At 40.9% G+C, this 25,257-nt stretch overlaps 1 protein-coding gene across 5 annotated transcripts in view; it reads right to left on the bottom strand.

Annotated features, from left to right (window-relative positions):
- The window catches only part of plekhg4b (pleckstrin homology domain containing, family G (with RhoGef domain) member 4B), a 41,771-nt gene extending 18,950 nt beyond the window's left edge, over positions 1–22,821 (bottom strand). For 2 of the 5 annotated variants that reach the window (XM_074653837.1, XM_074653838.1), the window contains exons 1-3: positions 9,547–9,798; positions 4,242–4,439; positions 1,952–3,185 (exon numbers count right to left, since the gene is read on the bottom strand). In XM_074653837.1, coding sequence (XP_074509938.1) covers positions 1,952–3,185; positions 4,242–4,439; positions 9,547–9,615 — 1,501 coding nt within the window. In that variant the 5' untranslated portion in view covers positions 9,616–9,798. Of the gene's footprint in view, positions 1–1,951; positions 3,186–4,241; positions 4,440–9,546; positions 9,799–22,120; positions 22,214–22,342 lie in introns of those variants that run through there. The other 3 variants (XM_074653841.1, XM_074653840.1, XM_074653839.1) reach the window with 3 other exon arrangements.
- Between the last annotated feature and the right edge of the window lie 2,436 nt (positions 22,822–25,257).

Genomic DNA, 25,257 nt, shown 5'->3' with positions numbered 1-25,257 from the left:
GCTTTGCAACAGCTGAAATACAATCCCCACTGAGGTAATCTCAGGAACGCAACGGTGATGTGATTTAACTACCGTATTTTTGCTGCATGGTGTGTATTTAACACATTTAAATTAACATATACAGTATATAATCACTTGTATCTATAATATCAGTACTAACAGCCTTAGCTTTGGCATTGCATTGTTAGGGTTAGGATTCAGAGATTTAAATAAATGTAGTCGGTTTTCACCTCACATTTCAATACCCGGAAGAATCTGTGTTTTCTAAAAACAGCATGATTCCCAAGGTGGTACTCTCACATCACCGCTTTCCTGAGCTACCCTGTATATGAACCAACACAAAAAACAGACTGACAGTGGTAAGGAAAACACAGGGTTGTGTGTAAAGCTGTGTTTCCAGGGTAGGGCCACACCTGCAATCTGAACGTGCCAAAGAATACACAGGGTGGGCTTTGAAAAGCAATCTGTCACCAATGACAGCATTAATGCTTCAGAGTTATGAGCTGTCTCAACTCAGACTCCAACTGCAGCGACCTGATGAACTGCTGTTATCACTTGCTGCAGGGTATGATTACACACCCCGGTGAGAAACCACCAGTATCTGGCTATTACGATTCTCACACCCTCCGGTTATATTATTTGATAAGCGAGAAATGATGAGTCATGGACTGTCATTATGATTCAACCACTGTTGGAGAAAACCCAAGTCTAAGAGCATATTACTACAACAAAATCTATATTGCTTTGATATATTTGACACTCATTTCGACTGAGGATGTAAATCTTAAAAAAAAAAAAAAAAGTCACGAATGTATAGTTTCTTTTTCTTTTCTCAAAAAATAGCTGAACTATAGTTTTTAGAAAACATTGCTCAAACAGGAGAATGTGGATTAATACACATTTTGGTGCCCTAGTGAGTATTTATGGCAGCAGCATGGTGTATGTGGGATTGACTCAAAATGAACCCTAGTGCCCATGTTCATTGTGATGAAGGAACATGTCACCACGTACATCAGTGTTGCTCATTGATGCGTTTTTCAGAGTTTTTTGGACAAAAATGAAGGTCTATGGCACAGAGGAATAAGCTATGTCACGCTTTGGTTATATAGGCAATACTTGTTATTGTTGGTTTTTGTTGTTATTCTCACAATAACAAAAAAATAAAGATATTGCCAGCCTTATCTTTTAAGTAAAAGTAGCAATACCATATTGTACTATTACATTATGAGTAAAAGTCCTGCATAGAGCTGCAACAATTAATTGATTAGTTGTCTACTATTAAATTAATCACCAACTATTTTAATAATCGATTAATCAATTTAACTACATTTTTAAGAAAAAAACATCTAACTTTTCTGATTCCAGCTTCTTAAATGTGAATATTTTCTGGTTTCTTTACTCATCTAGGACAATAAACTGAATATCATTGAGTTGGATGTCATCTTTGGGTTTTGGGAAACACTAATTAATTTTTCAGTAATTTTTTTTCACCATTTTCTGACATTTTATTGACCAAACAATTAATCTCCAAAATAATTGACAGATTAATCGACAAGGAAAATAATTGTTAGTTGCAGCCCAATCCTGCCTTCAGAACTTACTTTGATAAATGTACTTAGCATTATCGGCAAAATACACTTAAAGTTATTATAAAAAATGTTACCTTACAGGTCGTTTTAATACTGTATTGAATAATATACATATTGTTATCTAGGATTATTATGAGGGATGAACGTATGTGAAAGCAACATTATAATATAGCTGGTTGCGGTGGAGACTGATTTGATCTACTTCACACTCAGTTGGTTGTTAAAACTATAACGATGCCTCATATTTTATAAATTGGTCTTATGTTTTTAATGTAGAATCTTAATCTGTAAAATAACTATAACTGTAAAATAAATTTGGATTAAAAAGTACGTCAGTTGAACATCAGTGCAGCATCACATACCTGACTCCTCTTTGCTGCTTCTCCTCTCAGAACCAGGAAAAGCCGCCTCCAGATCCAGCTTTCCAAAACGAAGAGCGTAGCCATTCATCAGCTTTTTGGGCGAGGTGCTAACTGAGCCTCCCGAGGAGGATCGTTCCCGGTGGCCTTTGACTTGGCCTGCCTTGTTAGTCCTCTCCAGTGACTTTGAACGTCTTTCTGCCCGTCTCTCTGCGCTCCTCAACCCCCTCTGTAAGTAAAGTAAAGGTGTGCTGGGCCTTGAGTCATCCCCAATGAGCCAGCTCCGGCTACCCAACCTCCGAGATAAGAGTTCTCTGGAGGAGGTCCGAGTGTCGGGGCTGCTCCCTGGTGTCACTGTGCTCTCCCTTAGGCCAGCACTGTGCTCTGGGCTTTCCTCCAGAATGGATTCAGAGCTGGACCCGAGGCTCATGGGGTTCTGCAGGGCCTCCATGTAAGATTTCCTGAAAAGTCTCCTGCTCTCAAATGAAACAGAGTCCCTTGGGAGGCGGCGTCGAGGGCCTGGGTTACTGAGGTCCGTACTGAAAGACAGCATCTTGGACCCTGGCCCTCTCTCTCTCCCACCACTATCCTCACTCCCTACCCCACACTCTTCAGTGGGTCTATCGATTTTAATGATGGGCGTGGAAGTGTCCGGTGCAACGGCACTGTGGTTCTCACCGCTGGGGTCCGTGTGGTGTCTGTTTGGTGAGGTGGGCTCAGAGAAGATGGAGTCAGCTCCCTGAGAGTGCAGGGACTCCCTGGAGCTGCGGTGGCTGTCGAGAGTCCCCGTGGATCCGCTGGTGCTGCAGGTGCTGAGATGGCCGCGGAAGCCACCTCTGCTGCAGCGTGCTTGCATGATGGCGTCCGCCGTGCTGCTGACAAACAGTGGGTTGACCACGTTCTTCCACGGCGTCCTGTACACGGCCGTACCAGTGGTAAGCAGACAGTTCTGTAGTGGGTGCAGGTTTCGGTCACGTGTTACATTCTGCAAGAACTCAGCTGTGAAGACGTCGCCATACATGCTCTCTGCGATGGGGACCTCTGTAATGGCCTGCCCGCTGACCGACAGACATTTTATCACTAGCTTGGCAGTCTTGCGGCCTAAAGGAACAATCTGTAGGTAGAAGTCTCCTTGCTTTAGTCGCACTTTGTGCAGAGGGGCAAGCTGCAGGACCACTTTCTCGTGGATGCAGAGAGGCCACCCCTCATGATAGAACAGCAATCCTCTGAACCTCACCTGAGAGAAAACAGAGATATCAGTCAATACCCACTCTTATAAAAGATCATCATCCGTGTGTCATTGCTCGGCTGTGGTACGACCGACATCTGCAAAGCTGTGTTCAAACACATGTTTAACTTTAATGGAGTTGCAAAATGTTTTCATGGGACGCACTGGATGAGTCAGCGATCACTCGACTAAAGAAGAAAACCTGTCTGATCAGGCCTAGTTTCACAGCAACCACAAAACAAATCTTCACCGTGACAGAATAAAAAACAGGCCTTAAGAGCAAAGACACTATGCTCAAGGGTTGGCTTTTTTCATCTCTTATGAATGTCAAGGTAAAGACGGAGGATGTGATCTTCCCTCTGAAGGCTCTCATATTGCCTGCGATACAAAGACTCTCATGCACGGCAGGCTGTTCTCAGGGGCTAGGCTTAGGTGAAACTATTGCTCTATGGCTATCGTCACAGTGTAATCACCGCCGAGATGAATACAGAGGAATAAAGTTTCAGTGCTTTGGTTGTAGAGACCTAACCCGCAGCAATCAAAGCTTGTGAGAGAGAATATTGAATTTCACTTTGGGCCCAAGAGTCCATGGCAGCCTCTCAAACAGACCACAGTTTCCCTATTCAGAGAAAGATGGCTGCTTTTCAGCTTGTTTTTCCGGAACAATAATCAACTCTGTCTCAGTCTGATGCTCCCCCTTCCCACTCAGCAGAGATATTCACACTCAGCAGCACTGTTCTCACATTCTTTTGTCACAAACATGTTGTCTTATCACTTCAGCTGCTTATCTTTCAAGATGTTTATTGTGTTGAATTGTTTAGAGAGAAGAACGTGACTTAACATGTCCTGACAAACAGTTACATGTTTTAGTTTTGCTTTTATTTTCCCTTGTTGAGTCCTCACTTCCCCTCTCTCAACAAATCATTTCCAGCAATCCTGCAGGAAATCATTAAGGTTAGTACCAGGTGAATATCGGACTATGTTGTAACTCAAAATGAATTCTGAAATAAATCAGAGAATGTTACATCGATTTAACCTCAAGTGCCACATCTATCAACAACTCACACAGGTTTCTTGTTGGATGACCTGCAGGATCCTCTTGGCAGGAAGCAAGAAGTCAATGAGGCAGCGGAGGCCGTCGCTTCGGTACTGCCTTTCCACCACGCTGAAGAGCTGCCACAGGATGGTGGCAGCGGTGGCACTGAAGGGGCGGTACAGGGCCGACAAGGTGCTCTGGATACAGCTGTCCAAAGATTCAGTGTCCTGAAGGGGGACAAAAAGAGCTGGATTAGGTTGGATATCCTTCATCAGGTGAAGCTTGTGCTAAATATGTCATGGTAACAAGAACGCTCAAAGTCACATCAAAGGCCGTTTTTCCCTAAGATATAGCAAAACGCTAAAACATATGCTATATAGACATGGAGTCTAGACCAAAGGTTCCCAACCTTTTTTGGCTTGTGATCCCTTAAAATAAAGCAATGTCTTCCTCATTACAGGTTGTGGCCTTGGTATGAACATGGGCTGTGAGCAGGCTGATCAAAGAATGATTTTCACTCTCAGTGTTTCATTATAAGACTTTTCAGGAGCGTGGAGGAGTGAAATTATTCAGCATTTCACCAGAAAACAACAAAAAAATCAATAAAGAAAAGTCAGAAAAAATAGGCATACTGTGACCCCTCCGATTTTTCTTTGGACCCTTTTGGGGGGTCCCGGCCCCCAGGTTGGCAACCGATTCTCAAGAGTGCTTGAAATGCAAAGAGGTTACATTTAAACAAGACTAAAGGCTGTTGCACACCGTGGGCGTGACGAATAAACGACACAAAAATGCGTAATACTCGTCTGCGACTATTATGTCTAGCTAGGGCTTTTATTGTGAAAGGTACGAACAGATCTGAACGGAGTGGATCTGTTCTGCGCTGCCTTTATCAGGGTTGAAAGGAGTAATAAAGTTTGCCGTCTTGGTTCGGACTACAAAGCCTCCATGTTGTTGTTTCATAAATATAGGTGCAATTCAACCCGTTCCGCGCAACGTGATTGGTTGATGCATTTATGGTTGATGAATTCAACCAGATAAACATACAGTTGCATATGCACACGAGTTACTGAGCATGAACCCACTTATCCAGACAGTCAGGAAGTTTGAACATGACAGGAAATGTCAGCCATGATGGTCTTTCCATCAGAGAGAAGGGAAACACCTGGTGGGAGTGACGTCACTGTCAGCGGACACAAACAGCAGAACTGGAAAGTACAGACTGGACTCCAGTTGTGGCCCGGAACGGTGCAATGCTACCCACTAATAACAACCAGGTCGTCGCTGACTTTTATCTGACCCCTACATGACCTGGTCCACCACCACCTGTCCCCACCGGAACAGATGACATGTCCGACACGGTGAGTTACAACTTGTCTGGAGGATGAGACGGGACATTTGGGATTACAGCAGTCCTGTATGAGGTTGACCTACTCTTGTAGTTCACGGTTCAGACTACGACCTTCCTCTCAGCAGTTGGCGCCAAGGCCAAACATCCCTCGGCTATCTGTCCTTCCCGAATGGAACACAACAGTGGAATAGAGACATCTGCTGCCAATGATAACCACACAGATAGATAGCAATGCCAGGGAAAGTCCCACACTATGACAACCGTGTGCCATACTTAAGAACGTGGATGCAGCTTTTCAGTTGAATGTCTACACTGTATTTACATGACAATAAAAGTGTGTAAAAAAAAGGATGCCTAGGAATCAAGAGATCCCCTGTGCTCTGGCGAATTTAGCCCGTCAGACAGCCCATGTTTCACCCTTTGTAGGACCTGTCCTGTTGATCTAAGCAGCTCAGCACCATCAATTAGAGGAGAGCGAGTACAGTTCAGTGCATTGGTACACATGCCACGACTCTACTACAAGGCGCTCATTGTGCACTCCGCCTCTCTAAGTGGTATGTGCTGTATAGTGTTTGGTGCCCTGAAACAAAAACGCCCACCTCCATTAGCAGTCAGCCTGCTTTTTAGTGAGACAAAAAATGTCTCTGGGCATTAGTCACTGTTGCACCCGGGAGGAGAAGAATAACATGGTGTTTTATTGGAGGAAAGCTAACAATGGGAGGAAAGCCCTCGCTACATAGTTAGGACACAGCAGCAAGTTTCTCTTGAGGTTCCCAAGGCAGAAAAAAAACAGTGGTAGTGACAGAGGTGGTGTTTTTTTAAGAACGATTATTCAACATAGCAGAGACTTATGACTCAATGATCAATCAAATGCTATTCAACCTGTTTCACAGGAGTGGCTGTCCATGTAATCTAATGTTACAATAGGGACATAAAAACTGCACTTATCTGAACAATAGCTGCAATGTTTACATTACATCATCACCCTGTAGATAATATCTTACATAAGGTGCATATTTATATTGCTTTCCATTGTCAGGAAGCATTTGAAGCTTTTCAAAAAGTGTCACCTGGCTATAGTGGGAGACATATCTGCATGTCTCAGCAGAACGGCTGAGCTTAGCCACCAGAGCTGAGCTTTCCCATCCGCTCTGAGCCACAGAGGAATGCAGTGTGTATGGTTGTGTATGTCTAGCCTCAGACCCTCAGCCAGGACAGGAACAGATTGGGAAGTCCCACCCCTCTCTGATGCTAGGTCTTTGTAAGCGGCCGCCTGTGTGATGGAGGACTGAGGTGGTAATTAATGGCTTCAAGCTCCAGGTGGGACACTTTTGTCTGCACCGTCTGTAAACCAGCTGTTCAGAAGGTGCAGGGTGAGGTAAGTGAGCCAAACGAAGGGAGTTTTTGGTCTATGAATGATATCCACACCAATATTTAGTTGTGGTGGGAACAAATATTGCAATGTAAATAAAGGTTTGTGAGCCACTTCCAAGTAAATTATATGAGAGACTGATTAAATATATCGTTGCCTCATGGGTAAATGTTTCATTAGTTGTTAAGCCTAAAAGTACAGCACCTTTTAAAGCAAGTGTCAGACCGTAAAGTGCAAAGGAATCAAAGTCAGAGGGATAGAGAGAGAGAGAGAGAGAGAGAGAGAGAATCCCAGAGAAAGAAAGAGTGAGAGACCTACAGAGACTGAGAGAGAGAGCGAGAGGTGGTCACTGACACATTTAGTGGGTCAGGGACACAAAAGGCGCTGCCTACCAGGCCTCCAGTGGAGCATGAAGCCACCAGGGGAGTGTAACAGGAGAGCCCTGGAGCCCCCATACAGACTGCTCACTAACCAACCTGCGAACAGCCTCAAAGGCAGCGGGCTGACAAAGGCCACAGGTTGCTCAGACCTGCCCCGCCGCCAGGTGCCAGGACGCCAACAAAAGAGCCTAGTGAGACCTTACCATTGAACCTACAGTTTGATTCAGCTTTTGATCCGTTGCAATAGAAATCCTAGCTTATGAGAGGAGGAGAGGCTGGGATATAAAGTCAGATAAAGATCTGAACATTGCATTAATAACTCCTGGTAAATTTAATTAAATGTAACATTACTTAAAAATTAAAACAAAGATCTTAAATCAAAATATTGTTCTATTAAATTGGATATATTGGGAGCTATCAGTGCAGTTTGAAGATCTTTTATCTGACTTCTGCTTTCAAACAATCGCCTCTTAAAAAGCGTATTCGCTAAAGACATATACTTACATATCTTAGTATCAAAGTAAAATTGCATCGTTTTTGAAAATACACATATACAGATACATAAGACACAAAGAAACTCCGTCTCTCTCTCTGTGTATGAGCGCTACAGAGCATGCTCTTCAGTGGAGAGCAGCATAATATTAGAATGGCAATTGGAAAAAGACACTCTAGTAAATGTTATAATGTTATCTCAGCAGATAAACTTTAACCCCGAGAGGCCCACACTGATTGTGTGCCAAACACAGCCGGGCCCGTGAGGTGACAGTGAAGATCAACAATAATGGAAGTCTGGAGGTGATAAACTGGCCCACCCACTTCAGCAGCAGTTCCTATTTTTAAATTTTCCTTTAATTTACATTTACATTTCCTAGGGCTTGACTGTAATGTAAGAGAAACATTTCTGCTAATCATCAGACTATCAGACATCTTCTCAGGCTGGGTCATTAAAAAGCACTGCACGAAACAAAAGACGCGTGTTAAGAGACCGAGAGACAGCTGGAAATGTTACTTTTTATATAAGACAAAAAGGAAACTGTTCCCAAACGGACTAGTGGGAACGATTTTACAGATTCCCACGTTGGTTATCGGAAAAACTTGATTTATGTAGTCAACTTACGTTTCTTTTTCCTACAGGATGTAAACAACACTGACAGGATATTGTCCCCGAGCAGCACTGACAGACCCTATAGATAGATGTTGTACTGTATACATACAACACACATTCACACATTTGATTAGACCTTTCAATAAAAGAAAACCCAACAACAAGAAGACTAAAAGTGAACGGAGGTCCTTCAACCAATTAGAGCAGTGATGAGCAGTGACAGGAGAGACAAAGGACACTAACAAAAGTCTGTTGATACCTCTGCAGAGTAAATATAGCATGGGGTTGCATACCAAAACAAGTGGGAGGATGATAAAGGAAACTGACTTATCAGAGAGGATACAAACTTTTGTACTTCACTGACTTTAGAATTGATGAATAACACACATTCATCAAATCTTGTTTTCTTTCCTTTTTTTTGCAGATAAAAGCCAATCACTGATGATGATGGCACGCAGCTGAAATACATTGATGTCTGTATCTGCTCAAGAAAAAAATGAAAGATTTGCATAAATGGTATTTATGAGTTTTGGTCTCCAATTCCAGTGTTTAGCTCTCTGTCAAGACTGCACACCTAATTTGTCTTTAATCACGTAGAGATTCACCACATTCAATAGATGAAATGAGGAATTACACTCCCAATGCCCTTCAAAGTGAACACAAAGTACAACAAACAGGCAAGAATCTGAGAGCAGCAGACAATGTTGCTTAAAAATGCAAATATTTCCTCACACTGTGACATATGAAGTTCCCTTACTGAATCAAACGAGAAAATACAGGCATGAAATAACTGAAAGCAAATTCAAATTAAAAGAGATATGAATATACACCAGGTAATAATATAATGCTGGATGAGCACAAACATTCTCCCTCACTGCATGTCTAACAAGTTGCCTGCTATGTTTTGGCTACAGAGCAAGAAGTCAAAATATCAGCTATGTACAAGTTGAGACATTAAAAAATATCCATCCCCTGAAGGTACACAATAACACAAACACAACAACAACTGCAGGATCCCAAGAAGCCAGGTTTTCTCGTGATACAGAACACATGCAAAAACACAGAAAGAAACAGCAACTTCCAAAAAGTTTCAGTAAAACTGTAATGAAGACGTATTTCAAGCTCGTACCTTAATACTCAGGTAGTTGTCAACACTCCGGGACTTTGCTCTGGAGTGCATTTTGCCCAGTGACAGCATTTAGGCACCAGACAATATACCAGACTTCAATAAATAAATAAGTGTCATCAACTCCAAGCGCTAAAATCCAGTGTACAATCCACTCTGTAAGTGCTGTAAGTCATTGCTGTGATATCAACAGGTCCCGAGCCGTTTACTCTCTGTCTGTCTGTGTGCCGTGGTGGAGCCAGCTGGAGCAGAATAAACTCCTGTTGGAGCGTGAGAGAGGCAGTGCGCTGGCTTCCCCGTCACTCACCCGCCCTCCCTCCCTCCACTCCCTCCCTTCAACATAACCTCCCCCGCCCTGCTGCTCTGCTACTGAAGCCTCTTCCAGCTGGATAAATGCACACTGCTGCAACTTCAGGCTCATCATTCAGAGCGAGAGAAAACACACTACCTGACCTACACACCCCCACCGCCCCCGAGGCCCCCCCAACACTCCTCCCAGCAGGGGTCGGACTCTGACTAACTCCTCTCTGGCCCCCGTGACCCCTTGCACCCCTACCTCCACCGGCAGCTCCCCTCCACCCCTCCTGCCACAATGGTCTCTCTTTGTCCCGACAATACAAATGGACTAGGGTTTCAGCTTATTCTGCTGCTTTTCAAAAGGAAAAAGAAAGGAAGACATCAGCATAGGATTGGTGGCTCAGGTCACTCACTACAATGACATCCCCCTTAAATATTATCAGGGGGAATACCCAATCCTTAACCGGCCCTTACAAACCCCTGACATTTGCGGGACATCCTCCTGTTATATAAGACAGATATGACATCTTCAAAAACAGGTTGACTCTAAAACAATATGTGAACTGTTCTTCTTTAAAGAGCTATTCAAGGGCAGGGTGTCTTTGCGTTTCAGACATGGAACAATAAACTCAATTATATCATTAGCTAACATTCCTCGATGATGACATCTGACAGGCATCACAAGAAAACCCTCACAAGACACAAGAGAGGTGAGCATGTTTTTACCGCTGGAATGCAGGAAAAGTGACAGTTTAGTTAGCTCCTTCCCATCTCCTCCTGAACACAGGACATCCTTGTTCGGGGGAAAACACGCTCGGTGAGAATGCACACATTGTGTGAAAATGTGAAGATCATATTAAGCCTGTCCGTGTAAACAGAGGCGGTAGTGATGATAGGTAATTGGGTTGGTTTATATTTAGAGAGAGGCACTAGATTCTTGATTCACAATGACCCGACGGAGACAAGAAGACCAATGTCGCTGGCTGTAGTCACACAGCACACGTGTGCTCACACAAACACACTGTAGTTACTCTCAGTCACACTTGTCACAAGAAAGAAGAGACGCTACTGTAAACTAAGAGGTAAGATCATAACATAGTAACAGAATGTATTGTTGTATATACACAGTAGATCTACATTTAGTCTTAGGTATATATCTACTGTATAATTCTGCTAGATAAACAGACACTCACATACCTCGCATGTGCACTATGCAAATATACACTCCTCTTCCTCCAAGTCATATAATGTTGGTGCCATGTCTGACCCTGTAATTTCTGCTGCCCTGGCCTTTTCCACTGGGTTGGTTTCACTGTCGGTGAGGGCAGATTTTCTTCTTTTATGTCTCCTCCATTCCCCCCCCTTTTTTCTCCTTTTCCTTCTTTTTAATTCTTACTTATCTCATTGGGTTGAAATTACAGCGCATGAGCAACAAAACGGTTCGAGTTGAAGTCAACAAACGTCTCGGGTCGGCACACGTCCAAGATGCAGGCGCGTCAGCCAAGCAGGATGCCCACAGAGGCAGCTTTTTAGTCAGCCCTGTGTAATTTTGGCCGAGGAAGTGAGGCTGCGGCCCTGTCTGCCATGGTCGCACGGTGAGTAGTTACGTTTTCAAGATTTTGAAGTGAAGTAAATGAGGCTGACAGAAGAGAGATGGCAGGAAGTGAGGGGGAATGACATGTAGCAGAGGTCCCCAGAGGTTTCTCGTGGGAACGTTGTGTTCCAAGGCCGGCGCCTTAACCCCGAGGCCACCAGCGCACCCTGATTTTGACCTAAACTATGCTCCAAAGTAATCTCAAATTTTATGATAGTTTTCATGTCGATTAACCTGTTGATTATTTTCTCGATTCATTAATTAGTTGTTTGGTCTATAAAATGTCAGAAAATGGTGAAAAAATGTTGATCAGTTGGGAAACAAAGCCCGAGATGACGTCTTCAAATGTCTTGTTTTGTCCACAACTCAAAGATATTCAGTTTACTGTCATAGAGGAGTAAAGAAACCAGAAATATTCACATTTAAAAAGCTGGAATCAGAGAATTTGGACTTTTTTTTCTCAAACTGATTAATCGATTATCAAAATAATTGGTGATTAATTTAATAGTTGACTACTAATAGATTAATCATTGTAGCTGTAGTGTTCACTATGTGTTTGTTACTTAAAAGGAAGTTTTTCACTACTGACACAATTTAATTTATTTAAAGAAAATTGGCATAGTCAGCCATTCCAATATGCGAATAAAACTTTATACTAAGAAAAGCTACAGATAAAAGGCAGAAAAGGCTCCCAACAATTTTTTTTTGATTATATCACAATCTAAATGTAAACTTCAATATCAGTTAATATAAGATGTAACATTAACTGAAGGATTGAAAGAAATTAAAATATTTAAGGCTCCTAAGAAACTTGAAATTTTGGTCATCCTGTAACAGAGGTATACAAATTCAAAGCGTCTCACTCAAATGATTTTTGGTTATGTGACTGCCACCAACTCCTTCCATCTATATATTTATTTATCTATATTTCCCCTCATTATATACTGTAGATAGATATACAGTAGATGGATAGATATTTATTATTAGTCGTTTTGAGTATAATAACATGTCCTGTTTCAGGATGTAGACATGTGGTTCCTCTGTGGCCACTAGAGGAAGCATCACTGTGTGTTTTTATTCCTGGGATCAAGCCCTGCTGCACTGGGACAGACACTAAATGACATGTACCCTGCTGCACTGGGACAGACACTAAATGACATGTAACCCTGCTGCACTGGGACAGACACTAAATGACATGTAACCCTGCTGCACTGGGACAGACACTAAATGACATGTACCCTGCTGCACTGGGACAGACACTAAATGACATGTACCCTGCTGCACTGGGACAGACACTAAATGACATGTACCCTGCTGCACTGGGACAGACACTAAATGACATGTACCCTGCTGCACTGGGACAGACACTAAATGACATGTAACCCTGTAGCCGTAACTTGTGTTTAAATTTGTGGTGCTTGAGTCCACAGTGCTGATGTCCCTGTGCTAAAGACAAAAATAGGGCTTCATACGTTCTTATCTACAGTATGTTCTGATTCAAATCAAGACAGCAGTAAAGTTTTGGACAGCAAAACATCAGCTCCATTTAAACTAATATGTTTGTACAACTACAAGAATTAAACCTTTCCTGCTGTTTTTCCATAAGCTTTAAAATAGCCTTGTTTACGCAGACTTCTGGTAAACAATATTTATGTGATCTGAAAAAGCAGATAGGGCAGTCCCAGGGGTGATTCGCCATCTGATAAAGCAATCAGGGGAACAAATTAGTCAGACGACATGAGAGCTGCAGTTTCATCATTTTTCATCGTCATATCTGACGGTAATGTTACTGATAAAAATACAAGACAGATTTAAGGGGGGAGGATGGACACTGTTGTTGTTTGGATTAAGATGGAAAGATTTTTGCAGTCCATTTCAGATGCACACACACACACACACACACACACGTTCAACCAAACTTTACCCAGAATATGGAGGGATTCATTTTAAATTTAAGCAAGATTAGATCAAGTACATGCTCGGTTGTAAATAGATGGGTGGTCATTTGTGATGACACACACACACCAAACTGTGGAATGTGACACCTTGGTCCTACCTCACTTCGTACCAACCTCACAGTGCCACACAGGCCACCCAACAGCAGTTGTTATGAAAACTTCACCCCTTTTCTTCCTCTTAAACTCAAGCATGATATTTTAAACTGTGGCAGTTGTGGCAATATGTTGTCAATAATCACAGCATTGTAGAGTCATTTAAATTAACAGCAGCAAAATGTCTGTCTCCATCTAAATTGAACATCCTTTGCAAAAGCTCAGGAAATCCACAACAAATAGGGTTGCAACTAACTAGAGCTGCAACGATTAATTGATTAGTTGTCAACTATTAAATTATCACCAACTATTTTGATAATTGATTAATCGGTTTGAGTAATTAAAAAAAAAAATCAAAATTCAGTGATTGCAGATTATTTCTGGTTTCTTTACTCCTCTATGACAGTAAACTGAATATATTTGAGTTGTTGACAAAACAAGACATTTGAGGACGTCATCTGACATTTTTCACCATTTTCTGACATTTTATAGAGCAAACAACCAATCGATTAATCAAGAAAATAATCAACAGATTAATAAACAACAAAAATAATCGTTATTTGCAGCCCTACAGCTAACAATTATTTTCATTGCTGATCAATCGGTTTCTCAAAAACAATAAAAATGCCAAACAAAGTGACTGCAAGACTTTTGTTTTGTCTGACCAGCAGTCTAATACCCAACTATATTCAATTTACTATGATGCAAGATCAAGAAAAGCAGCAAATCCTCACATTTGATAACCTGAAACCATCAAATTGTGTAATTTTTGCCCGTAAAATGACTTAACTAATCGATCATCAAATAAGTTGCAAATTACACAATTCCTATATCCAAATCTTCTAAAAGGATAAAGCAGAAAGTCACTGTTTAACCTGTAAAGAACACAGAGGAACTGTGTGCACCCGCAAACAAAATGAACCGCATTTTGTAAGAAGTTTTATACTTACAGGTCAGACTGCAAAAAGAGCTGAGTCCATACAGAGGACAGAGTGAACGAGTCATCACTCTCCCGCTGACCGCCTCACACAGCCATGGGAACTCACATCCCATCACTATCCAGGTTCACCCAGGCTAAGCTACTGCCCCCTCTGCCCCCTTCTCAAGCAGTCCCAGCAGGCTCCGACTGAACCGTTCCTCCTCTCACAGACGGACACAGTGGTGCTGTTGCACACTTTAGGCTCCAGGATTCAGATTGATTACCTCCACTACACAAATGCACACAGCTACACAAACACCCATATAGCAACCCAACCCCCCAGGCCTCCCACTGCCATGCAAAGACTGAGACCCAGATCTGTCTAGATACATGAATACATTGCACTGACGCGTTTAAGAAGAAATGTGTCTTAAATTAAATGTCTTTTTTTAAATCTCTGATGTCTTTGTCAGGAACGACATTCCCCCCCCCCCGCACCTCCATGGCGGTGTGGTGCAGCTGTCCCACCAACAGCCCGACCATATTCATGCTCTTTACTGTTGGGAAGCACAGGAAGAGTATGCCACCTGTCATAGCTGCCTAATGTACCTTAGCCCCCCTGCTGTGTGGACGTCTCACTCCAACACAAAAGCCACTGTTTTCTCTGAGCGCGCGAGCACAGGTGGCTGGAGGAGGCAAGGTCGAGTTACAGCAGCGGCTCCCCCGGTTGAAATCATCAAGGAGTCAAGGAGAGGACAAGCTCAGGCTGACCAATACACTGCAGTATGTACTATGGACATACAGGACAACCAAGTAAGACTAAACTTCATTATATAAAGCACAAGTTGTATATGTTTTCATAAGTAATCCCAGTTGTAAAACTATAATAATCAAGCTTTCCTCCCCTTTATAATGTCTAATCGCATGGAATCAAATCTAATCTGTGCTGTAAGGCAGGTAAGTCATGCGAAAAGTCTTTCCTGTATTAAGCACATTGATTTTACTATCCTTGCAGAGACTTGCATGAGCACCCACGTACCTGTAAATCTGTTTCAACAAGCATTTAAAACATATATCCACTTAATACTGTAGACTGGCTTACTATGTCATATAAATCATGTATTTTGGCTGTATTGTAAAGATGCAACTAACAATTATTTTCACTGTCGATTAATCTGTTGATTATTTTCTCGATTAATCAAGTGGTTGTTTGGCTTTTAAAATGGTGAAAAATGTCGATCAGTGTTTCCCAAAGCCCAAGATGACGTCCTCAAATGTCTTGTTTTGTTCACAACTCAAAGATATTCAAATTACTGTCATAGAGGAGTAAAGAAATCAGAAAATATTCACTTTTAAGAAGCTGGAATCAGAGAATTTTGAATTTTCTTTCTTAAAAAATTACTCAAACTGATAAGTCGACTATCTAAATAGTTGACGATTACTTTAATAGTGGACAACTAATCGATTTATCATTGCAGCTCTACTGTATTGCATCAACTATATTTTTCTTTTAATTATAAGTATTATCTTTATTAAGACAACAGAAACTCTTCCAGTCAAAAGAGTAGTGTAAACGGCATAAGCAGGTCATTAGATGTTTGTACTATTACATTTCTAATAATTAATCTGGTCATGTGACAGGTTATCAAACTAACCAGAAAGGCCAGTAATACCCTCTTTTGTAGTTAAGCGTAACTTCTAATTTAATAGATTCAAAATTCCCTTTGAATTTCAACACTATAAACTGTCAACAGTGAATGCCATCCTCTACAGGAAATACCGTGGAGCAGTAATAGTGCTTACTGTAAACTACTGCAAAGGCTTTGCGCTTAGATTAAGCGCAATTAACAATGGCTGCTGCTCAACTTCTCCTTTAAAGAAAGCAGGTTTAATTCTGAGAACAAATAACACACAACCCGAGACAGAACAATGCCCCAAAGATCACTGAGCACAACTTGACTCAACAACCCCACACAGAATCCAAATTAATCCCAGCTAAAGCTATTCAATTGTTTTTGAAAAATCAGCCCTCACCTCGCTCTGCTCTCCTACTTTGAAGTCTCCAACAACACATGGAGGAGCCGCTGGTTCTCTGGGCTCTGACGGGCTGACAGCTGTCTAACCAGAGGAGAAGACCGGCCCCCAAATCCTGGAGGAACCTGACATGTTCCATCAAACGCGCTGCTTTGTTGACTGAGGAGAATCACAATATTAAGGCTAGCCAGGCAGAAAGTTTCCCAGCCCCCCAGGCATCCCAATTCCTCGGCGGGGCGTAACCCAGTCGTTTTATCTGCACCCATCTCCCTCCTGTGTGTACACTGCGAGGGGAACCGAGAGCAGTGCTACTCAACTGGCCTGCCATGTCAACAAAGTCTAGACAACTACCTGTGCTTTCTGTCCGATTAATTGCGTCTTTAATGTGTACAAAAGTTTTGATTGAGGGTTGTATTATTTTTAACAAACAGTTCCATAATTTCATCCCATTTTCTGCTAATTTAAAAGACTTATCGTCTTAAATGTGGACTGTGCTTTGTGTGGATTGTGCTGTCAGTGATAAAAATACAGGATTAAAGATAAATGGCACAATAAAGAGGTCAACAGCATCACAGCCACACTGATCTCTAGAGACAATACGTTGCCTGTCAGAGCAAACTGCCTCGAGTCCTCCTGATGGCACCAGATGTCAGCCTGCATTGTTATATGGATTACTAGAGCCACTCAGCAAACACCTCCAGGTGTGCATTCCACACCAGGAAAAGGAAAGGTGGGAGCCGCGCCTCTGAATCAATAAAAAGCGCTGACTTTTCTCTCTCTTGAACTCTGCGTGCCTGAGCAGAAGGAGAGACTTTTGGAATTGGGTTAAGAGCTGGTGCTCCCCTTTACATGGACAGTGAAGAGAGGCTTCCCTGCTCTAAAAAATGGCCTCTGTGCACCTTCACAGAGGCAGAGTACGGTGCGCGAGCGGGGCGTTTAGGTGGTCTAAGATGAAGGGAAGTGCGATGGCTAGTGTTAACTGTACACCTGGTCTCCGCAAGGTCTTTAATCTTCGGAGGAAGGAACAGAAATTAGAGGGCCCTCTGGAGTACATCCCTCGCATCGGGTGAAACTACTAAGGGCGTGTAAATAGCCACCACAAATGAATCACTGGCAGTCAAAGCCAAAGCACTGTGATGCAAGTCAAGCTGAAGAGTGTGGGAGGATTAAGGTTTAGATAGCGTGAAATTGTAGTAAATGTTATATTAAAAGGTAGGGTCGGTAATGCTGAGAAACTTTAGCAAGAGTACACTAGATTTTAAAATGATCCAACCGAAAAACCGATCACAGTTTTTCCGACTCTTTTCCAATGACAGTAGTTAGCAGCACTAGCTCCAAAAGTCTCTAAATCAAGCGAGAAAGTCACTAAGTCGGCCTCACCGACAGTCCGTCCCTTTAGGCCTCCCTCGAAAGCCACTCCCCCAACAATATCATTACAAACATAAACATATCATAATGAACGTAACAAAACGAACATGGTTATTGTTAGTACTCACTGATGTCGAGCTAGCAGCTTGTGGAAGATCGCGGTGACGCGCAATGAGTGCACGGGCAGGCAGGCTATCCAATCATTTCATTCAGGCCGAATGAAACGATTGGACAAGTTTATTACAGTCCTGCGACAGCCACGGGATTTATTTTTCTTTTTTTTGTCAGAGCAATTGATTTATTGATTGGTGTCATGATGTAAATAGAATTTCAACAAATATAACAACAAAATGTATTTGAGCATCACTATAAATCCTACCATTAATGAATGACATCACAACAACAACACAACATGAAGACTCTGAAAATTAATAAAAATAAACATGTCTGTTAACTTCTCTTGCATTTTTTATATTTGTCACAGCATGACAACTAATGCTCAAAGGTCTAGTCAATTAATCGATTGGTTGACCAACATTTAAAGTGTTTTATCAAGTCACAATAACATGAACTGGTAGTAAAAGCTTCTAAAATTTGACATTTGTTTGTTTTTCTGTTTCATATCACTGTAAATTGAATGCCTCTGTGCTTCGTGGTAGGTAGTTTAAATGGGATTTGTTTACAAAAATAAATAACTAAACGAAATCTACTATTTAATCTATAATTAAATGAACTGTGAGTTTTCTAACAGGCATATAGATGAGAGCAAAAAGGTCCAATTCGCTAAATTATCCAAACTGAATATGCAGCTTGTTAATTGCTTTCTGGAAGTAAAAAAATAAATTAAAAAAAATCAGGCTCACGCCATGTCCTCATTTCCAGTAAACCCAAGGATGTAAGACACACCGATAACCATCACAGGACTCATTATAGGCCTTACTCTACGTCTCTGCACCTGATAATTTGTACAAATAAATGCACATCTGAGAAGAGAGACAGAGAGAGAGAAAAAGGGGGTAGAGAGAGGAGGGAGAAAACGATAGGGAGGGCGAGGTGTTTCCTGTTTTCATATCTCTAATTATACCTGTCTCTTGAGGATAGGGCCTATCAGGAAGAGGAATTTTGTCATTGAGGAACTCCTCAATGACAAAATGCTGAGTTTCTATACTTTCCTATATCTATGTTTACATATCTGGTTTAGATAAAGAATTACACAAATGAACATAACATGGAAAACACAAAGAGCCTATAGGGAAATCCCTACTGAGCTTTACATATCATTTAAAGTGTGAACTTCACATGTGCAAAAATATAATTATTTTACGATTTAAAACTTTGTGCAAATTCATTTTGGGAAATGATTTACTTTGTGAAAAAATTAAGCCGTTTCTGAGTCCAACAGGTCTGTGAAATACCAGCGAGCTGCTTTAACCCTCATTTAAAAAAAAAAAGACAAAATAATAAACTACTGAAAACAAACAGAAACTTCCCATGCTCATTACACTGATGTGGTATTAACATACACAACTGTTAGTGTATAGGTCTCCCTTTGCAATTGAGAGCGCCTGTTTTTATATAAACTAAACACTCACTCCATCTGTTTGTGAGTTGTTGTCAGAGTAATGATTACTTCCTGTTTAAAGATGCAGAGGAGATAGTCTCTTTTGAAAGATTGGCGAGTCTGTGGCAAACTGTTTGTAGCTCCCAAAGATATTTCACTAACATTTATCAGAGCACATCACAGCAAAAACTGCTAAGAGTAGCTCTAATACAGGGTTTACTGCTTCTCAACAGGACTTAAACACTGCCCTCCTCTGGTGGACAACATAAAGATATACAAACTTTCCTGCCGAGTACAACAAGACTAAAACACATGCTACTGACAGTAACTGCAGACTGGTAGACTTTCTGTCTACTGTATTTCACAGCAACCATAAATACAGCAAATAACAATGGAGGAAGTTCCCATAAACTTTCTTTCCCTGTAAACCGACCACAAAGCGAAGAATATTAATAATCAGTTTGACAGCCCTGGTTTGTAATCAGCTTTTTGTCCATCTATTAGTATGCTGAAGAGGAGAGGCAAGCTGAGAGGAGAGGTGGGGGGGGGGGTTGTGAGACAGAAAGAGATGGAGAGAGCAGCCGGGGGAGAAAAAGACCCATCTGAGCAGCCGCTCTCATCGCCTGGCAACCTCACCACCAGACAGAGAATGTGTACAGTAGTCTGCAGGCTGCTTCTGCGTACTCTCACCATTAGAGATAATTGCTTGCAAATACTGAAAAAATCAATGGCGAGAATGGATTTCAACTGCGCTGTTAAGATTTGAAAGACATCTGAGCTTGCAGTGCAGTAGCAGAGGGAGACTTTTTTTAAAACAGCAATAAAGAGCCACTCAAAGGAGGAGCTGTCAGAGCTTTTTCCTGAATTGTAAAGAGTTGTCATAAACTGCATTGGTGGCATTCACACCGATCCCTGAAAACTAGTGTCTACATGTAAATAAACAGGCTTTTTTAACTATTGTCCACGGATTTACACACATGCATGATATGGTATGCTGGATAATAAACATCTGGTTTGGTTGCTAATATTCTGATTTTGGTGTAAAACAGCCAAAATAGCATTATACTTTCATGCTGATGATGCCATCATTATTCAGTAGTTTAAAACTTGCAATCAGGTGCATTGGTTTCAGTGCACAACTGATGTATTCACGTTATAATTAATAATGTATGCAGCAATAGAGCGCTACAGGAATGAGTTCTAAAACCCGGAAATTAGTTAGTATTTTAGCACTTCCGGTTCCCTCGTCTGGAAGTCAATGGTTTTTTTGAATGGGTTTTTAGTTAGATGCCTGAAATAAGGTCTGCGGTTAACACAAGCTTAAGAGATTTGAATGTTTTGTTCTACGACATAAAACATGTCAGTAAATACCCCACTGGTAAATTTTGAAGCCTTTATCTGTCTTAAAAAAGGCGGGTGTAGTTAATTTTTAGCCTAATGTTAGCTTTTTACTTCTGGCGATTGCATATCACGCTTCAAAAATCATAAAAGTGGTGTTCATTTATGGGGTTCACCTTGCTGAACAAAATGTGTAAGTTAGTTTCATAAATGTGTGTTTACCACAGAGCTTATTTTTTAGCAATAATCCAAAACCCAATGAAAAATCCCATTGGCTTTTTGTCGAGGGAACCAGGGCGATGATAACTTCCAGGCTGCCCAACAAAAATACGTCATCCCTGGAGCACTCTATAAATTTGTGCATCCTGGGGCTATGAATATTCAAGCAGGAGCTGAATAGTTAAACTGAAAATATGAAGAAGAAAAAATTCAGTTTTGCTTTCAGTCGTCTGTCACTTCTTCTTCTTCTTCTTCGTCTGTCTATATTTGTTTAACAATATGGTTTTTCAACCCAGCAGAGAAAAGTCTTGTCAACTTCTTGAATCAGACTCAAATTAGACCAGAGAGAACAAATCTTCCTTCTTTTGTGTCAGAACTTGAGAGTCAGAATTAGTGAACCATTTTCCCTCCAGATTCAACTCTGCTCAGTTTAGGGCTTAATCAAGTGGAAATTGGGAATAGGGGGTAGTGTGGGGGGGTCTGGGTGCAGGGTGTAAGGGAGAATGGAGCAATTGTTCACATAAAGGCCTCATGTTGAGTCCACTTTGATGTTTCTCCTGGGGGATATGCTGGGATTTTACAGTAGCATTTCACTGCATTTCTTTTTGCTCACCGCTGGCAAAAAAAAGTGCAGGCAGCAGAGATGATGCAAAAATGGAGCTCAGATTTGACTTTTTTTTTTTTTTTACCAAATGTTTTCTAGCCCACATTTAAACACCAGAGGGTCAATTTCACATATTGCATTCAATATTTCTCAAAAAATGTCTGTTTTACACCCAAAAAACCATCAACATTCAAGTCCCCTCCATTCGCCCCACCACGTCTATACAAGCAGACAGGCTCCCACTGATCTATTATGTTGCAAAGCCTTTCTCATGCATGTCTTGAATGAAAGCCAGCGTATCGATGGTCTGAGGATAATCACGTTTTCCTGAGACAAGGCTTATCTGCACTAAATAAGCTGCACAGGAAAAAAAAAAAAAAAAAGAACAAAACTGTTATATATTGGGAGAAAAAAAGTTCCAAAAAAGTTTTCCACTGAAAGTTTTGAAAACAGAAAAGTAGCTAGTGTGGAGGAAACGGAGGAAAGTTACTCTTTAATGTTGCAACGACGTGAAGGAGAGAGTTTAGGAAGTACTTTGACAGTAAAACTACATCATGCAACACTTGTATTTTGGACACCATGCATTTCCTACCTCTCTGTTTCTTCCTTCAGCAGGTGCACATTTTGGCACATTTCAGAGATGCTGCAGCGTCCTTGTCTCCACTCCAAACTGTCCCACTTGTTGCTGAAAGCAAAGAAAACCTCCGTGTGAGAAGAACTTGGTCCGCAAATGTGTGCAAAACACAGCCACAAATACCACAAAAAAACTAAGCTGTTTTTGCAGTCAGCGTCTGTAATAGGAAAGGAAACTCACTTTGGAGTGGAAGTTGGTAGTTGTCAGTGTTTAGTGCAGGTTCTCCAAGGCGCACAAAGTGTTGGATATTTGCATTAGGCCGACCCTCCCCTCGCCTCAGCCTTTCATAGCTGCCATTGTTTGTCTCAGTGTGGGCTCTGGATTCAGTCCTTCTCTAAATCCCTGACGACCGGAGCAGGGAATGCTGCTCTCTCTCTCTCTCTCTCTCTCTGAGCTGAGCTGAAGCTGAAGCTGAGCTGGGCTGCCAATTAACAAAAGCGCGTTGATATGAAGCCACACAAAGAAACTATTATGCCAACAGTTTTTAAATTAGAATACATTAAATAATCTGGCCACGTAGAGATGAGAATTAGTTCACCCTTTGCTGCAGTAGGCCTAGTGCTTTTTTTCTTTTTTCCTATGTTTTACATGAATGACAGGTGCAGACTGTTAGCAGCTATGGTGCATCTATGGTCATGTAAAACAGGCATGTTCAGCATCAGCAAGGTGACAGCTCAGGTAAGCACCCAACTAGACTATGCATGCAAGCATGTTCTCATGGAGTGCAACAAATATGACAAAGAAAGAAGGGAATTGGAGTAGAGAATGGAAATATTACAATGGGGAATCTGCTGGGAAAGACATCTAAGAAAGTACACAATCTTCTAATTAATTACTTAAGAGCAACAGGAATAATGGAGAGAATTTAATTATTATCATTATTATTATTATTATTTTATTTTAGTTAGTGAGTTATTATTATTATTATTATTATTATTATTAATTACTATTATTATTTATTTTATTTTATTTATTTTATTTATTTTATTTATTTTATTTATTTTATTATTTTGTATTTGTTCCTGCCAATCTACTGCTCCACATTCTTGTCCAGTAGGTGGTGGTAATACACCTATAAACTGATTTGCCAATCGCCAATAAACACCAAAGAAGAAGAAGAAGAAGAAGCAGGTGACAGCTCAACTTGACCACCTGATAGGTATATACCGGAAATAGCTGCAGGAACTTTGAGGCACTCAAAGGGTTAAAGAAGCTAAAAGCTCATGATAACCATATTTATTTATTTTTTACCAAAATTGAAACTCAAGTCCAACACCAAGCAACTAAATGAGCACAAAACCAACTGAACCAGCAACCGAAAAGAAAAACTTCAAATCATAAAATACACTTTATACAGAAATAATTAAAAAAATGATGTCTTAATTTTGCCATGTTGTGATTAAAAGTTGTTTTCAAGGACATATTGTCAACGCTGCTAATGATAAATACTGCTGTGTCTCCATCTGGTGGGGAGTCATGGTACTTCACTAAAGGCATTAGTCCTCAAACCTGGTGCATTAATGTATGGAGGCCTGATTGATTTTCAAAACAAAGCCAAAAAACAGTTGTATTTTGATGGAACTAATACCTATTATGATATGTAAATTAAACTAAATGAGTTTTACAGCTACCGGAGAAAATTTCAAGTGGCACAGACGGCACCCAAATGTACCCAAATGGCCAATTTGAAGATTAGGCCTAAACATGCCTCTACTAAAACCTCTCAAAAGTTGCTCTGCTTCACTTTATTAGCATCAATCTGTGCACAGGTAATGTTCAGATGTTATGATATGTTTTGCTGGTATCGTTATAAAGGGGATATTTAAACTAAAAGTTAATAATAGGTACAGTCCAGTTCCAGTTATGCTGTATTCCATCTTTATTTCCTCTGACCCAGTAACATATATACTAATGCTTGCATATTATAGTAGTTCTTTACTTGTACGTATATATTTTGTTTTATTTCACGCTATTTTTGGCAATGTAAACGTATGTTTCCCATGCCAACAAAGCCCCTTTGAATTGAATAAAAATAATTGTATGTACCATTGATGGCTATTTAATACCACCTAGTGGCTGACCAGTATCAGTGCCCCAGGTTCATGGTGGTTTGTGGGCCTTTTTCCAGAACAAGCACAGAGGTAAAGACAAGATTTTTAAAGATATTTGAACTCCATTTCAGCATCCTGGTATTGTGCATGATGGTTCACTGTCACACTGTCATGTTATCAGTAATATGTACAATTGAAGCACAATATCAAATGAAATATTCAGAGGCTGGTCCTACATTATTACATCATCTTGAGTCTCTGCTGTGTCAAAATCTATTTTTCTTATTTCAGTTTGCATTGCTAAATTAATTTGTCTTTAATGAAATTACCACAGTTAATTGACACACAAAGGGCCAGATGCTGCAGATTGTCGGCACTACCATGTGGCATAAGACTATTCCCATAGGTGTCCCTGTACTTGGCATGCAGAACCACCACGGGGGATGTTATTAGGCTTCAGTATGAACCCTGTAGGGAAATTAAGCACAGTCATGTAATTAAAGCTCTCTTCAAGTCAACCGAGGTTGTGTTATGACCTTACACTGACTGATTGTTCACACGTTGGAGCAGATAGGATCTACCAAAACAGCCAGTGCTCTGTTTTCTCAGAGAATGAGAGGGAAGTGCAAACAGAAAGACACACTATGACACACTTCTGCTTTCAAAAATAAGGCTTTTCTGTTATCATACACCATCAGGTAACTGTAAAGGCACTAAATCTGTATTACTGGTAGACAGTATATTTATATAGCTGATAGTAATTTAGAACTAGGTCATCTGTCTCTAACCTTTAAAATCACTTGAATGCTGGTTCTTCATCTCCTTGTGATAATTATCATCACATGATGGTTAATCAACCTGATTAAATAACTTAAAACCACAAATCACATAAAAAAAACATTGTTCTAATTTAATCAATTATCTGAAAAACATCAGCCATGATTCCAAATTGTTCCCAGTAATTTAAAATGACCAGAAATTACCTGTTTCATATCTACTCTAAAACCAAAGTTATGTTTTATTTATAATAATATCATTTAATGT

Source organism: Sebastes fasciatus, chromosome 12, assembly GCF_043250625.1.
Source record: "Sebastes fasciatus isolate fSebFas1 chromosome 12, fSebFas1.pri, whole genome shotgun sequence".
NCBI lineage: Eukaryota > Metazoa > Chordata > Actinopteri > Perciformes > Sebastidae > Sebastes > Sebastes fasciatus.
This window is presented reverse-complemented; position numbering and strand designations above follow the sequence as displayed.